At 35.0% G+C, this 18,135-nt stretch overlaps 1 protein-coding gene across 6 annotated transcripts; it reads right to left on the reverse strand.

Moving 5' to 3' along the window:
- Positions 1–366: 366 nt before the first annotated feature.
- LOC117915827 (protein IQ-DOMAIN 1) lies at positions 367–16,853 on the reverse strand. Of its 6 annotated transcripts, none has more exons than XM_034831537.1 (8): positions 16,597–16,853; positions 15,940–15,970; positions 11,626–11,794; positions 10,502–10,750; positions 7,726–7,953; positions 3,458–3,571; positions 1,416–1,923; positions 367–985 (listed from the first exon to the last, which is right to left on the reverse strand). In XM_034831537.1, the coding sequence occupies exons 3-8, from the start codon at positions 11,707–11,709 to the stop codon at positions 834–836; spliced, it is 1,335 nt and encodes a 444-aa protein (XP_034687428.1). In that variant the 5' UTR covers positions 11,710–11,794; positions 15,940–15,970; positions 16,597–16,853; the 3' UTR covers positions 367–833. The 6 variants fall into 6 exon arrangements, with proteins under 6 accessions (XP_034687428.1, XP_034687427.1, XP_034687424.1 ...); XM_034831536.1 differs by having other exon boundaries at positions 15,861–15,970; XM_034831533.1 differs by lacking the exon at positions 15,940–15,970.
- Between the last annotated feature and the right edge of the window lie 1,282 nt (positions 16,854–18,135).

Genomic DNA, 18,135 nt, shown 5'->3' on the forward strand with positions numbered 1-18,135 from the left:
CTTAAATAGTTTTTTAATTTGCTCAATTCATTCATGTATTGTTATGGTGGTTAGAACAACTTTCCTTGACAGTGACTGATTTTTGAGAAGAAAGTTTTTTTTGAAGGAAAAAAAAAAAAAAATCAATTTCAACCTAATAGTTTTTCAATTTTTTTTTCCAATTATTGTATGCGTGTATGTGCATATATAAAAATAAATTCATAAAAATCCCTAACAGCACAAATAAATTCAAAATACTGAAGAATAAAAAATAAAAAAATAGTTTACAGAAATCCCGAGATTTAGGAAAATACAAACAAACTCGAGCAAGATCAAAATCATTAACTTAAAACCATGATAAGTGTGGAATTTCATTGGAGGCGAAGAGAAACAAAAACTGAAATTTGCATACCAACTCTTGTCTACGTGTTCAGATGCCAACAAATAAACAGAATCACTAGTCTACATGTTTTTCTAGTCTTTCTTTCATGAAATCACAAGTTGCCACTATCTTCAACAAACAGAGATAGAAGAGCTGAAGAGACAGTAGCATGAACGTGAGGCGCTCTGAAAAATCATCCAATTCCACTCCAAAAATAAACACCCATAAAATCACATACACCTGAGATGCCAATAATTAAATGATTACAACAGACCCAAATCTTATTTCCTAGACAACCCAACCCAACCCACCTTACGAATATTATGATAGCAACTAAAGCAGCAGTGTGGTTACTATCTCCTTTCAACATGTTCTATGACAAGAAAAGACAAAATGGTGCTGCATCGGCCACTCCCTCCCTCTCTCTCTATATGTACAACCTGATGCAGTAACCACCCAGAGAAACATAAAACTAGAGATCACTGACCGATGTAGATTTTGTAGTCTCCAAGTCCCCCTTTATGTTCACCTTGGAATTATCCTTTATCGGCTTCTGTGCACTTGCTGCTTTTTTTAACACACTTCTACTTTGCTGCCTGGCTGCTTGAGCCCCAGAACCTATCCCTGATCAAACCAAATCAACACCTAAATAAATATAAAGCAGAGAAAACTACCAATTATATGCATTAAAAGTATTTATAAATAAATAAACCAACTAATCTACAAATAGGACAGTGACCATACACATCAGTGTTGTTTATTAATGGTAATGAAATCCAAAAAAAAAAACAGAAACAGATACTAGTATCTAGTTTGTAAAAGCATATACTACTATCCAATTACATATTGGAGAAAGTTTCCTGCATATCATTTAATGGTTTCCAAATGTCCAAAAGGTTGAGCCAGGCACATATATTTCTTGTAGTGGGAAAAGGTCACAATTATAACTGGCAATGAACAAGAAAATGGGAGCATAGGCTTCTTTGTGCAGAGCAGTCCTTTCAAAATAGATATATAGATATAGATAGATAGATAGATATAGAGAGAGTCTCACCGCTGTTGGGCAGAGACAACCGCTTCTTTGCCTGTTTATCTTGTAGTGTGGATCTCTCTTTTGGATTGCTGTGGGATCTAGACCCAACACCAGGTCTAGAGTTGGCTTCTTCAGCCAGATCTTCAAGAATTGGCTTAGACTTTGGCTTGACTGAAACCGTGCTGGATGCCTCTTGAAACATTGCTGATTTAGTGGGAGAAGAACTACCCCCATCAGAATTAGATGGACCCATTTTCTGATTTGAGAGATTTAAAGAAATGGGTTTCTTTCCAGCAGATTTTGACTGGGTCTTGGAGCCATTCTTTCCCTCAGTTGAACCATTCTCACGAATCATCACTCCATCTCTCAGATTTATGTCAAGAAACCGATTCTCCCATGGACGAACAGCCATCCATCTTTCCAACCAGTTCCAACCCCAGTTGCTTTTATCTGGTTCAAACCCAGAGGGAACAGCCTGCTGCCTTGATCCCGCCTGCCACTGCAGGAACAGAAATGATCTTACACAGGCCTACAAGGGGGAAAACTGAAAGACATAATCTAGGGCAGATTATAAGACCCTAGTGAGAATCAATATCCACAAAAAGGCTCCTACAGAGGAATTTGGATTTACCCAACAACTTCAGTAAATATTTCCAACAATGTCCAAACACAAAACCCAAACCTATAAAAGATGCAATATTAGAGAATAACTCAGAAAATGCTAAGCCCTCTCGCAGGAGGTTCTCAGCATTATTCAAAATGTACTAACATACTACCATGTTGTCAAGGATACATAGCGGCCACAGATGTCTCTTGCAGGAAATGTGCTACTGATACAATTGAAAAATTCTATGTTTATCTGTAATATAATGGAGATAGCATGCTATCACAGTACAACAAATCAAGATGCATATTTATTAGATTCAGAATTCATGGGTGGACTAAATTTGAGAATTAATGATATAATGTAACGTCTGCAAATTAGCATTAAAGAATTCTACAGCATTTCTGATAATAAAGTTACATATTGAGATGATATGTTATATCCTTACAAATGATAAAATGCATCACAATGATACCCATAACTTTTGCATGGCCTCTGATTTTCCTTTTGGAAACTAACGTTTGAATTCTTTCTTGTATGCATGTTTGCCATGATATTTCACATAATTTTATTTTCCAAAGATTGCATCCACTACCCAAGTCAGTTTGTACTTATTTGAAAAATGATTTTCATTTTTTATTTACTTATTTTTCATGTTACTTTTAGCATTTCTTAATTTTCTATAAAATCTTGTAGATTTTCTAAAGATATTGAGCCTCTTTCCTACAAATCAATACAAGAAGCACAATACTCCATTATCTATGGAAAGATAAATAATACAATATTGACATGTGAAACTTGAGAATATATGTTGCATAAAGTCATAAGGTGAAATCTTAATGATTGGGTTCCTTGAGAATGAAAAGTATTTTCAAAAACTCCCATTGCCTGGTCTTAAAAAACAATAATAAAATAATAAAAAGCTAGTAACCTGTTACATCTGGACAGCTGAAAAAAGTTGCACTCACCCATTTCTGGTTACCCCATAACCTAGAAATATTCATCCAGCCTATCAAAGTCATTACCTTTGGATCTCTGAATAAAAAAGACATACCTTATCATTTATGGTTTATGACATGGGATATAATAATTATACAACATATTACAGATCCAGCATAAAAGTAAAGCATTCAATGTCAGCTTTAAACATAGGTGGCAGGTGAATTTTTTAGTAAAATTGCTTAAACCCCACAATCAAGAATGAACAGAAGCTAAAAGGAAATTGCATCAATCTATAGATTTTAATCCATTAAAAACTCTAAAATATCATTCCGGTTCAGAATGCTAAGCTGGAACAGAAGTTCTCAAAAGCAATCCATGACTAGGTTTAGATGTACAGGATTGAACATGTACTTTCTTGTTTGTTATTAATTTCCCTACTTTAACTCAGCTTTCTAAAGGTATAACATGGTTCATATGCAAGTGACTTCATATTCAAGGGGCTTTATCATATTTTTACCTGATGAGCCAGAGCATAGGCCATGGCTCTCTCTCGCTTAGCTGCTGCCTCCTGCCTTTTTAGCAATTTGGCTTGAATATCTTCAACAGATCCTACACTATCGCACCACCCTTCCTGCATCAGTCACAAGCCACATGAATTTCCTAACTGAAACTAATCAGAAAATTAAGAATGAGCATGGGGTAATATTTCAAATTCCACTTATTTTACATATTAGTCATGGATACACTTACTGTAATACTAAAGAATATAATTTCATCCAATAATTTTGTAACAAATGCATTTCAGGACCCCATTCTCCTCACAACAGATGGAACAACTTTGGAAATGCTATGAGAGCACTACTGGGAATTATATGGAAATACGAATCTAGACGGTCTCTTTAGAAATTGCAATCAGGTTCTATCATTTTATTTCTACCACAAGATCCCAAACATTTGGTTTTAGCTACATCCAGGATCATCAATTTAGAGCACTACACTACTAACAACTACCAATCACATCTTGTTTCACTAGGTAGAAATTCATTTAGATGTGTCAAAAAGGGAGTAAGGAGTTTCATAGATCCCAAAAGGCAAAAAATGTAAAAGTAAAAGATATGAAAGACCATCTTCTAATAGAGATCTATGCAGACCAATAATAAATTTCTCCATGGTGGGGCATAGGTAGACCAAAAAGTATCTCAGATAAGTCATCCCTTGCTTTGAGGTGTCTTATGGTTGAAAATAAATAATAAGAGTAAGCCCACTTGAGTTCGGTCAGTGGAGGAAGTTTGATGGTTTGGCTAGGCGTGAAATCAAGGAGCTCGCTCACCAACTACTAGGGCTTTACACTACAGGCATCCCATGGAGCAATGTGGTAAGGAATTCCATTTACTTGAGAGTAGATTTGATGGGGTGGAAACAAAATTTGTCTAAATGGGAAGGTCGATGCTTACTAAAAGCATTCTATCAAGTCCAATAGTGCACTTTGTTTCCACCTTCAACAACCCAATATCAGTGCATAAAAGACTTCAAGAAATGTAAAGAAACCTCCTTTGGGTGACCTAGATGAAGAGAAGAAATGTCTCTTTATAGTGGGGTTTGAAGTGCCTCCCTGCATATAGAAGGGCTTAAAAGTTTGTCTTTACTTAATAAAAATGCTGCTTACAACCAAGGATGAAAATATCGGTAATCACGGATATATTGGTACTTCGATTTTACGGATATATCGGATATATCGGAGATATATTAACGGATATTGGAAAAAAATATTGGTAGACTTAAAATTATTAAAAACTCATAGAAATGCAAGGAAAACCTCATAATAATACAATTAGAAGTATAATGGACATTTTAAAGTTGTTTTATTGAAAAACTTGATATGTATATATGATATAATTTGCGATATTAGATATGATTATATCATGTTGATCTATAAAAAATGTTAATTTTGTAATTGTTCTCATTATAAAGTCACATAAAATACTTTATTTCATTAAATATCAATAATTTGTACACATTAAATTCATTAAATAAACATATTTCATATTCAAAATATACTAGTTCATGTTAATTAAATTAATTAAATAATTTTAGCTAAGTTAACTAGTTTAATTTAATTCTAAATGTGAAAATAAATCACAAATAATAATCTAAAATAAACATATCAATTTATAATTAAATAATCAAATTAACCTAAGTTAATTCAATAAAAATATAAAAATTAATTACAATTGAATGTAAAAATAGCATTAAATCATCCATATTGCAAACATACTAATTAATTGAAAATACATGAGCTAATTACAATTGCAAACAAAATTAATTACAATTTAAATTAAATATACCTTAAAATGATTAAATAATTGAGCAACCTTAATAAAAATTGGAGTAATGAGAGAGCAAATGAAGAATGAAAGAAAAAATGGATGAAATAGATGAAATTTGGGCTATTTATAGAAGAAATTTGGGCCAAAAAAGCCGTTGGAACATTAATTTACCATTGAAAATCAATTTTGGCCGTTGGATCAAAATCTGGGAGCAATCTGGCCGTTGGATTGCCATATTACCATTGGAATCACATCTAGGCCGTCGGATCAACACGGATGTGATTTGGGCCGTCAGATCACATTGCATGAAGGAGGGGAAATATCACAAAAAAATCAGCGATATATCTCCGATATATCTCCGATATATCGCTGATATATCACCGATATTTTGTCACCAAAGGCGATTTTTTCAAAATATCTCCGATATATCTCCCAGAACCGATATATCGCCGATATATCACCGATATTTTGGCGATATTTACGGAAATATCTCCCCTCCGATTTTTCTTCACGAAATACCGTGTCGACCCCTCCCGATACACGATATATCGGCGATATATCGCCGATATATCCCGACATTTTCCTCCTTGCTTACAACATGTTTCAAAGGTTTGCAGTGCAGTAAAATAGCTTATGGAGGAAAACTACAGTAAAGAAATACACAAAGAAGGCAGAGGGGTGAGAAAAAATGGCCAACATAGAAAAAAGGGAACGCAAAGCTATAAAACCCAACATAAATCTAATGCAAGTGAGACACATGCTTTGAATAAAGCATTTGCAAATCAGGTATAGTGGTTCAAAAACTTATTGCAGTATGAATGTAAAATCTTGGATAATTATGTTACAGCCCAAAGCCAAAAACAATCTAGCCATGGATGTGAACCCCAAAACTCATGTGAGCCAGCCATTAGCAAGTGCGAAACCTAGAAGCCTATGGGAAGTTGAACTGGTAACATACCATGTTGGGATTGTATGCCCTGAAAGCCACTTTATTGACTTTTTATTTAATTAATAAAATAGTTTATTGTGTTTTCATTGTATATCTTGCCTAACAAGTATCTTATTAATAAAATAATTCTTTAAGCTTCAAAAACATTCTTGACAAAGCTTTTTCTCAAAATAGGGCGAATTTTTAAAATAGATTAAGATGTTTTCACTTGCTTTTTGTAGACTGCTCTAAGAACTAAGGAAACGCGGATGATAAAGCTGTTCTGACAACAAATTTCTCATGTTGTCTTACTTTTAAACACAGGGTAAGGTTGGCTTTCAGAATTGAGTACCTAAATAGAAATTTATTCCTAAAAACAGTATAGAACTATTTTTCAAAACTATTCTCAAAATTGATTGTTGAGAAATACTTTTTAAAAATGCATCCAAACAGGCCCATAGGATAGATGGTGATTCTCCAAGGAGCCCCCTTTGCCTAATCATCGGAGGTGGCTAAAAATGGTGTTTTCATATGAGATACACATGAGAGAACCTAGAAACTTGTTTATACATAAACTAGATCAATTATTAATTTATTGTGTAGAAGTAAGTTTCTTTGCGATTTTTTAATTTGGAAGTTTGAAAATTTGTTCTCACTTAGAGAACAAGTCATATATTTAAATTTAAGTCTCAAATAAGTCTTATTATGGCTTTTAGCCTAATTATAAAAAATGTTCTAAAAATCCTAATATTGATAAAGTCTTTTAGAATCTTGATTGGATTAGGATAGATTTCTAACAAGGCTTTTGAGATTCTCTTTCATACTCTATAAAGGCCATAAGGAAGATAACTAAAGAACTTTTGTCTATTCATTGACAGCACTCTTTCATTCTCATATAAAATTCCAGCCTTAGTCTCCCAAAATCTTTTGCATGCCATAACAGTTTTCAAAGAATAAGAGTGGTTGTTGGGGAACCTATATCCCCAAGTCCATGAAACCTTAAAGAACATTTTGAAGGGCTCTCGGGGCTAAGAAAAGTTTAAGGATCGAGATCTAGGGCTGCATTAGATCGCTGTTGAATTTAGAGATACAAAATGTAATGATCGAGATTCTAAACTAAGTCTAATTTTCCAGGAAAAGTTGTTGGTTTCTTTTTGTCATGTGATTTCTTGGGATTGTCTTTAAATTAATAGGAATGAGATTTTTCATGAAGTGGTGGCATAGACGAGGACTCTTGCACAATGCTTTAAAGCCCAAAAAGCAGCCAAGCAATGGCCAGGTGCAATTTTCTCTACTGAAAATTTAAATTAGATCCTCACATTCCCTAAGTTCAACAACAAGATGGACAGCATCTGAACATGTGATACAGTTCTGGTACAATAGAAAAAGCCCTTGAGGCCTAGCTCAAGTGGCAAGTCCTTGGGGTGGGTATGCGGGGCATTTCAGTTCAAAAAGGAAAATATAATGTATAAGAAAAATTATCACCACAACAGACAAGGTCCTACCAAATTAGGATCTAGGGTTGCTTACCTCAATTTCTCGAACACGAGCCTCATTTGCTAGTTGCAGATGAAGTTTTTGTTGTGCTGTTTGACTTTCCAATGCCAAGCGAACACGTCTTGCACGGACACGAGCTTGAACTCTCACTAAAGCTTGCATGCAGCGTAGAGTTATTGCAGCTTGCTTTCGCACAGCATGGCCCCTAACAAGGGCTTGAAGTCTTACCAACCCTTTCAAAGCACGTAGAGCTCTTCTAGCCTGATCAATGGTCAATAGAGCACATTAGATAGAAGTATATGGTATGCCAGTGCTCCCAGTGCTGTCAAGCCCTGATCAATAAACCTACAAAATCCTTCAAATTGTATCTAATTAAACCCAAGTATTGTAGGCATTCCCTCATTTCCACCCTGGAACATTTTTGGTTTCCCATTTATCGAAAAAAATCCCATTATTGTTATTGGACATTGAGCACATTAGATAGAAGTGTATGGTATGCCTGTGTTCCCAGTGCATATTAAATGCATTATGAAAATAGAACAGATACCCATGCAGACCATAACACATAATCTCTATTTCTAAATAAATTGTAATTTTGGTCACTATATTTGAAGGACCTGTTTTGCATACAACCAGTTCTGGCCATCCAAAGTCGGACCATCAAACTTTGGTTGGACAAAATTAAACAAACCCTGAGGGTTGTGCTGAAGTTCAATTTTACACATGGTCTCCAGAATAAAATCATGTGACTGCACAGGTGACTGTTTACAAAACAACAGAAATGATAGAAACATCAAGTTTAAATTCAGTTCATCCAGTCAAGGATTCCAGACAGCACCAAAAGTATCTCAAGTGTCTCTGCAGAATATTATTTAGTTTAAAAAATACCTTTTGATAGTTTCCTCACCAAATGCATCAAGGTCTACATCTCAGAAACTGGCCTTGATATCCAACATAAACGGGACTGCTAAATTTTTGGGTATTCATTAATTTAATGTTGTCCTAGTGTAAGTTCGGTTACAGGAATGCTTTTCTAGCTCTACAGTTTGACTATAATTGGCAATAGTTTTTTTTTTTTGTTTCTTTTTTTGATCAGAAACAAAAAATTGTATTAAATATGGAACCATAGTTGGGAATTGTACTAGTCTGGTAACCTCCAATCAAGCTATTTTCCTGCTTGGATCCTAGTATCAGTTGGACTAGGCCTTAGCTTCCGATTTAATAGAATATATCCCCTATAAGAAAAGAAAAAGGACCAAAACAGTTGGGCACAGTGAAAAACATAAAACTGGAGAATTGGGCTAAGGCAGGATAAGGGCATTCAAGCATGACAGTTTAAGGTTGTGTTGAGCTAAATCAAGCTGACTAGGAACTTAGTCTCAGCCAAAGTCCATAGGGCCTCCTTTCGTGGTAATGAGCTCATGTTTTTTTACTCAGAAATTCAGATTAGCATGTGGTTCTTGATGAGTCCAAATTTGTTGGGTGTTAAAAGTAAGCCCATGGAATAATTAAAATGATGACAGAACAGAGTATAGAAAATTTTGGATACTAAGCTTATATTTTAAAGTCATAAATATTACTTGGATGGCTATAACATGAGCCGATATGATGACTAGAATGTAGATGCAACTAAATATAAAAAATTTTGAACAGTAAAACTATGTTTTAAATTGTTTGAGGGTTCATCAGAAGAACAAGTGTGGATTCCTTCTAACCCTATAGTAGAACTCATAACTTGTTCCTTCTCTTCTCTCTATTTTTAGTTCTAAAAAGTTTCTACTTCTCTTTTTTGTTTTTTTTTTTAATTAGAAACAGAAAATGTATTAAATTAAGAATAAAGAAATATAAAAGAAGGATGAGGAATCCTCCCAAAAATACAATGAACTAATTACAAAGTATGCTTGAAGCATTCAAAGTACTAAATAAACCTATACTAGTAAAATACCACATGGGAATATACAAAAAACAATTCATAGCTCCAATATTAGAAAATTTTCTACTTCTCTCTGTTCAGTCATAAAACCTATTACACCATTTTATTGCTAAGAAACCACAGGAAAAGAAAAAGAAATTCTCTATGTTAAGACAGCCACTCCAGTGGAACTGTTATAGGATTCCAAGTATCTGTTGGCATTCTTTATGACTTTTGACAATCAAACACAGCTAAATTATAAAATTAAACACACCCTGAAAAACCTTACTCTCTCTTTCTACTTAATTGATTAGAAGAGACCCAAATTCTATTTAAGAACAGTCTAACATCATGCCAATGAAAAGATATAAGTTAGTGTGAAGTAAGGTACTAAACACTGCAAAGGAATGGAAGAAAAAGGAAAATTTATTAAATATAATATTAAAATTTTGTGCTCCAAGTGGAAGACAGTTGTCCAGTTCAAATAGTTATTGTGGAACACTTGGATTATAATAACCATAGCAATGACCCATGTATATAAGCAGTGTATCAAATCATGCATATAAGTTTATGTCAAACTTCCTCATCCACCCAAGTGCCGGCAGCCCAAGACCAACAGACTAGCCTTCTCAGAATTTTCCTTAGCCAAACCAAACAATCAAAGAAGGTTCAAATAGTCCTTCAGTATATGGACAGGGAAAATAAAGTGAGCAAGATACAACTGCAACAGTTGGACATTTAGAAGGGGCCAAGATCCAGACACAACTCAGCACAGCCTTAATCCCAACTATTTGGGGTAGGCCTTCAGCTCTAGATCCCAATTCATCTTTCAACTAAAGAGACATTTTAGAAGGTAATCAGGAAAAAGATAAAAAGTTATGCTTAGCACTTCAGTACCAAAAATCCTCGAAAAGCTGTTTGGATGTATGTTGCAGCCCACTCTTCCCTCACATTTTGCTGAACTTGAACTGCATCCTGTGCTTGATTTGAACCAGAAGGGGAACCAGCAGGATCTGGGACTGAATTGAGATCAGCATCTTCCACTGGTGGAGCAGCATTCTGATCTAACTCAACTTGAAGTAAATCAGTATTAATCTCAACAGAATGCTTTCTCCTGTGCCAAAACTTGCTACCTGCTGCTGTTCTCTGAAATTTTAAAAACAGGGGAAAAAATGATGCATATTTAGTGTAAATTGGGTGTTTATAAAGTTTACGGACCAAACCAAAAATAACCTAAGGTTTAAACTTAGGATCTCACACAACAAGGCATTCAAGAAAATGCTATTACCCTAAACGAGAGTTCAAATACTAATCCCTACCCCTAGCATCCACAAAATAGTATGACAATCCAGAAGAGATGCACTTCATCAATAACTAATCAAAATTTTTCACTTCTGTTGTGACCATTCTATTTTCCTCTGATTTTATGACTGTTCCACTGATTTCTACTCAAGAGCATGTTGGTCAGCTCAACTAAAACATTACCCTGGTCACCTGGAAAAGTATATAAGTCCTCCTTAATTTAATCTTCAGGACTTTGTACCAGTTTTGCAGGAAGCTTTACATTGCCTTTTTTTTACACTATCCTAATCCTTTCTCCAAGCCAGGGACCAGTTCTATGATAGAAAAAACTCTGAACTAGACAGAGTTAGTTAGATGTATATAAATAACTCAAAATATGACATAATTCCCAAATCTTACTGGAAAAAAAAAAATCAGATAGTAAATGTGGAAGTCATCATGCTTATCAACAACTAGGTATTAAGTCAAGTAGAACAGATGCCAGCAGATATACCACATGCCAGATGGAATAGCTAACCCAAAAAAATTTCATTCTCTGAACTTTCTCTCAGATGTAAGATGAGAATTCATTATTCTTAATAGCACATGCAAAACGAGAATAACCATCAATAGACTCCAACTTCAGACAAGAAACTAGCATAAGATATGCATATCTTTACCAAGCAGGAAAAGAAAAAACATACAAAATTTGGAAACTTATAAAATAAAAATTTACTCACATTTTCATCCTTCTCTGAAGACTGCGACTTTTCTGATTTCTTTAAACCAACCAATGCTTTAATCCATTTCCCTGAGACCCCCATGTTATCAATCACTTCAGCTCAATCAAATAAGACTTGCCACAGGGAATCTCCTTTGACAAATCAGTGCACAAGCTTTGCTTCTTATCTGTATATTAATAGCACCACAGAAGAAACAAAAGCAATGATGGGCAGAAGCACAATACACCTCTGATGAATTAGTCACTCAAAACACTGTACTTCAGAAGTAGCACTTAACTCAAACAACAAAAATGGAAGCACAGTTTTCTCATTAGCCATGTTTGGGTAAAAACTTGCAACTAGAGACTCATAAAGAAATTCACTAACACATGGGAAGTGATTTACCCAAACCCAAAATAAAACTGCAAGATTGAGATTTGAAAATATAATTAAATCACTGATCCACTGTATTACAGCAACATTCCATCATGGAAGATGGAACACCTCCTCTAGAGGCCAAATTTCTAATTTCCAAAAAAGAATATTATTAGGGTATGTTTGGGAGCTGTTCTCAAGAGCAGATTTTTGTTTTTGAGAACAAAAAACCATAAAAACATGTTTGGTTGCCCATTGTTTCCATGGCTTGTTTTTGAGAATTGTTCTCAAAAAAGGGTATTTTTTAGAACAACTTGAAGCTGTTCTCTTGTTTTCAACACTGTTGAGGAAACAAAAAAAACATAAAAGGAGAAAACAGGAAGAACAGCTCTGTTCGCCCACTTGTTCATCTTTGTTCTGTCTCTGGACAGAAATGCATCAACATTTACACATTTTGCTTTGTAAATTGATCCTCAGGCACACTTTTCAAAGATCTTTAATACCCACTTCTCTGATTCCACTGAACTCGCTCACACAAATCCCCAACCAACTCATTTCAGACTCGATTCTGTCTCCAAAACCCCAAATTTTCTACACACCTGCCTGCAAATCCCACTATTTTCCTCCCCTAAATAGGTCAAATCCATCAACCCAGTTCATTTCTCGGGTGAGTCTGAAAAAATACAGTGGTGGGTCTGTGAACAAGTTGGATAAGGACAAGGTAGTGGAGGAGATCAACCTCAAGTTTGCAAAGGTGAGGGTGGAGATAGAGATGACTTTGGAGATTATATTTTGATGAAGAAGCCAGTTGTACAAAAGCTGTTATGAAGGAGGTGGTGGACATGTTTGAGGGTCTTTTGGAGAAGTTGCTAGAGAGTCACAGAAGGATGGTGATGAGGTCACTGGGGCTGAAGATTGAGCAGTTGAAAGTTGAGCTTGAGCAATTGAATGAGTTTGATTCATATGGTTTTTCGTCCATTGGTTTACTAATGTGTTATGTTCTATTGAGGATGAATCTGCTATAAACGTGTAGCACGAATTACAGATTGTGGCAATAACAATTGTAAAAATGATGCAAGCAATTTTAAAAATGGATACAATTTTTTTAATTTTATAAAGTGTAAAATCTAAAATATATATACATTTAAAATATCAAGTTAATTAAGGAAAATACTCGATCAAAAAAAACTTCCAAGCAATTTTTTTGTTATACTTGTTTTATGAAACTGTTTTTATTAATTCAACTAAACATCTTTTCTTGTTTCTAAAAACAAAAAAAATTGTCTTTTAGAACTCAATTTCCAAATGCCATTTTACTTCTAAAAACACCAACAAACTATTCTTAAGAACTATTCTCAAAAATTGTTTTTCAAAACCATTTCCAAAAACACCTCCCAAACAAAGCCTCAATGTGACAGCATTGCAACAAGAAATGAGATGCCACTGCTCTTAAATCATCCAGTATATTATTGGTAGTTTCCAAATAAAATGATATCACTATTCTTAAAACATCCAATTCACCATATATAGTTTCCAAATAAATCATGAGCATAAAATAAGAAACAGAAAAGAGTTCTGGGCACCTTAAGCAGCTTCACCCTTCAACGATGAAGGGAGTTTTCTCTAGGAGTGACTGGGGGGAAAGGAAAAATAAAAGAATATGCTTTAGAGTGGCTTCCTGTCCTGAATGATATGACATCATCCTTCAATAATGAATTTATGACACAAATATCTGATTAACTGAATACAAATGACCCAGAAATGAAATACTGGCTGCCTATGTGATCACCAAGTGCCACAGTTTCTCAAGCACATATAGACATGAACACTGACTAAAGGAGCAACTAGAATAAGGATGAGAGGATCCAACATTAGCCATCAGTGACCTTCAGGAATGCAGCTCAGTGTGCTCTTCAGTAGTTGGCACAAGTCTAAATGGTGTAAGATGGCATGGAAAGAGGTGCCTCAAGGCAACAGTACTCGAACCCACCCACTGGGATGAGGCCCCAGATAGCATCTCCAGCGTACGCTTTTTTTTTTTCTTTTTCATTTTTTGTCCCCATTGAGATTTGAACCTCTAACCTCCCATAAACCCACTCCATCCATTTACCACTTGAGCCAGGCCTCAAGAGTACGCTTATGCCTTCCTAGTGAGCAAATACTGCAAATTATCAGTTTTGGATATAGAGATGTTGTCTTAAACAGATGACAAAATGCATAGTAGGTTTGTCACATTCAGGTAGACACACATGTCAAATTCTTTCAACTAGCCCAAATCATATATACTTAATTGATCATATAATTTTACAACTTTTAGGGGGAAAATGGTCTGGTACAGAAAAAGGTCACAAAAGAAACAGTATGCAATTCTGAGGTGAATTAGGTGTTTATACAGGTAATGATGGAGTTTCCAAGAAGCACATTAATGGCACCATTTTGTCTTCCAAATGGAAAGTGATGGTGAGAGTGACCACCTATGCTTGCATGCCTAGCCTCAAGGCCCTCACCTACATGCCATGCTCTAGGGATTTCCTAAGATGTTAATGGGTTCCCAGAAACCCATTACAGCAAAATCCATAGCACATTGTGCCCTTGATGGAGGAGCATGGCATGAACTTGATGACAATTAGGAGCCGCAGAAAGACAGTGAATCATGGAGAGTATGATGACAAGCAAGGAGTGAGGACACTACAAAGTAACACTCAGCTAAAAAGTCTGACATGCAACCACCATGCCATGCAGACTATTCACTTGATTGGCTCCATTTCCAATGGAAATATATTTCATGCTCCATATGAGTGTTCAACAATGCTCATGAGCTGTGTACTCTGTGGCCATGTCATGGCCCTAATGCACATTTTAGGCAAGGATATGCACTTGGCTTATATGAGTGTATAAGTACCGTCAGCGTGTCTTGGGGTCATCAATTGCCTTAGTACTCAGCCACTAGCTAGGGGCTTGCTTAGGGGGTGTGTCATGGCCTTAACACACGTTGTGGGCAAGTATGTTATTCAAGATGTACATGCTGTGGACTACTGGCTATTTTGGTATGCCAGCTTGGTCAAGGACTTCTAAGGTGACAATGTAAATTCAGTGGACATTGATGAGTATGATGCATTTCTTTCCTGTTTGAGACTGTGAAGCTAAAATTATGCCATGCACTCTGGATGCTCATGTGGGGTTCACTATCAAAGAGGGTAAGTGAATCCAAAGTACCATACCACATTTACAGCTGCAACAAGCTTTGTAGGCAGAATCAACTAAAAGGTCTAACCTATTAACCATTCAAGAAAATCTCCACAATAAGCAACTTAATGTATATGCATGGTTCAGCCATCATGACAAATTACCACATTTAATAGCAAAGATCAAGTAACAACAGGTTGTACACAAAATACACACTCAGATTTATAACCGATCACATGTAAATAGAAAGTCCAACACAATGAATGCCACCTGACATTAACCAACCTCCAGCAGTGGTTGAGCACTCCAATTGACAAATCAACCAAGTCTAATCCCAGTTGGTAACTTCTCTTACATGGAAATCATTAATAGTGTGGAAACAATGGTCCATCCACACCATTTGCTAATTCCACAACAGTTTGGTGATGCAATCATCTCTTCCAAATAAGAGCATCACACAAATTAGCCTCATTGTAATATGTAATGATTTTGAAGAGCACTATTTCACCACCACAAGGATCATATCTCTAAAAGGAATAAACATAAATTCTTCAATAAAGACAGAAGACCATTATTACAGTTCATTCCATGGCAATTAAGGGAAGCAAGTATAGATTACATTTAGTTGCTAACCATCAAACTCAGTAACACAATTTTAAGCATATGACATAAGCAGAAGTACAAGCACTAACATTTAGGATGATCATGAATCGGAAAACCAGTCAACCCATACAACTCTTGAGAAATAGTCAGTAACCTCTCAATCCTAACCTTCAAACCTTGACCTTTTACCATGTGAAACCTGTAGATTTAACAAAGAGTTACAATGCCATCTCCCATATTCCCCCTCCAAATTCCACTGCAACACACAAATTAACCAATAACTCCCACTTTAAAGCACCCGGCACACACACGCATAAGAATTCGAACTCTAACCGAATATAACAACTCTTCATTAAATTTACTTCCATTACAAGAAGGGTTTTGCACAAACAAATCAAAACTGTGCATATTTTCGCACTATCCTTAATCCGTTTGCAATCCAATTTATTATCCCAATAAAACCATACTGATTTTGCAAATATAACACAGATCTTGTCACGTGGACTGTCAAAGAGCAAATGTATTCACTGCCATTATAAAACCCATACCACATTAACCAATTCTACGGCACCGTTTTGGAGCATTTCTTGCAATTCGACACAAAGTTCATGGTTCTACAAAGACCCAAACGACAAATACGCAAAACTACAACAAAACGGCAAAAACTCAGAATTGAAAATTGAAAATGTTAAATGTGGGCTAAATCTTGAGCACCCTAAACTCAGAATGCAGCAGGAGGTATTATAAAGTCACCGGAGAAAAAACGAAATTGGGAATGAGAAGAGCTCAGATCGAGGGATCAGGAAGCGGAAAAGGTGAATTCACCTGAGATTCTGAGAGAGACCGATTGAAAAAGGTGAAAGAAACTTTTTTGGGGCCGTTGATCTGCGAACCAGTCAAAGTGTCAAACTCGGTCACTGTCCCATCTTTACACACCTAATTCAAGCTTCCAAAGATCAGAAATCCAAAACCCAAAACCCCAACGTCAATCTCGATCTCAATGCTCCTTCGCTTTCTCTCTCCACATTCTCTCCCATTGATGGTGAGTAGTTTTTGTGATAAAGGCCGGCACAGAGGGACAAAAGGGACCGTTGGGTGCTAAGGTGCGCCGGGAGGGGATGGTGACGTCTGCGTAACGGCGTCGTTTTGAGATTGCTGTGGTCAGGTCGTTGTCAATGCTCACGCGTGCGGCCAAAGAGTGAATTATGAGTGGTGGATTTATCCCAAACCGCACACCATCACGCATTGGGCGCACGTTAGCTGTCACCGCCTTGCGTTGAAACGGAGAAGGGAGGGAAAACGAATTAAAAAAATGGGAGAATTATCTTTTGGGGGTAGATGGGCCCAAATTAACAAAAGGTCCATATAACTCTTCAAATTAAGTTGAAGGATATGAAATAGTAACAGACAAATATACCCTTTAAGAACACATATAAAATATTTTATAAAATTAAGTTAAATAATTTTTTTTTAAAAAATACTAAATTAAATAAAAGTAGTTTTCAAAAATATTAAATTAAATATTTTTTTTTCAAAAATATTAAATTAAATTTTTTTTTCAAAAATATTAAATTAAATTAAAGTATTTAAAAAATATTAAATTAAATATTTTTTAAATATTAAATTAAATAAATTTATTTTTAAAAAATATTAAATTAAATAAATTTATTTATAAAAAATATTAAATTAAATAAAAGTATTTTAAAAATATTAAATTACATAAAAGTATTTTTAAAAAATATTAAATTAAATAAAAGTATTTTAAAAAATATTAATTTTTTTCTCAAAATCAACAAAGGGCATTTTTGAAAATACTAAAGGATGATATCCTTCAACTCAATTTTCATACTTTCATTGGGTCTTGGGCTTAATTTGAAGAGTTACATAGACCTTTTGTTAATTTGGGGACTCATCTACCCCTAAAACATAATTCTCCCTAAAAAAAATTAACCTTTTAAGTCATTCCACAAATTATTCTCATAATGTGTGCCTTCAATAGTAATCTAAAAACAATTCCAAAATTATCTTCTTTTTTTTTTTTATATGGGAGGTGATTGATTTCTCACTTTTATTTTGATGCTTTCTTTTTTTTTTTCACTTTTAATGTCCACTTCCCACCTCCCACTCTTTATTTTAATTTTTTTTCTCCCACACCTCACTTCTACCTCCTTACATCTAGTGTTTGAAAAATAGTGATTTTTCGTTAACATTTCAATAATTTCGTTAACATTTCAACAAAAAATCGCTTATCGTCAGTGGTTGGTACGAAATTGGCCACCGATAATTGGTCCAACAATTTTTTGTTAAAAAATCAATGAAATAGTTGATATATTGGCATTTATCAACTCTTTTGTCGATTTTTTT

This window comes from Vitis riparia, chromosome 6 (assembly GCF_004353265.1).
Source record: "Vitis riparia cultivar Riparia Gloire de Montpellier isolate 1030 chromosome 6, EGFV_Vit.rip_1.0, whole genome shotgun sequence".
In the NCBI taxonomy this organism is placed as follows: domain Eukaryota; kingdom Viridiplantae; phylum Streptophyta; class Magnoliopsida; order Vitales; family Vitaceae; genus Vitis; species Vitis riparia.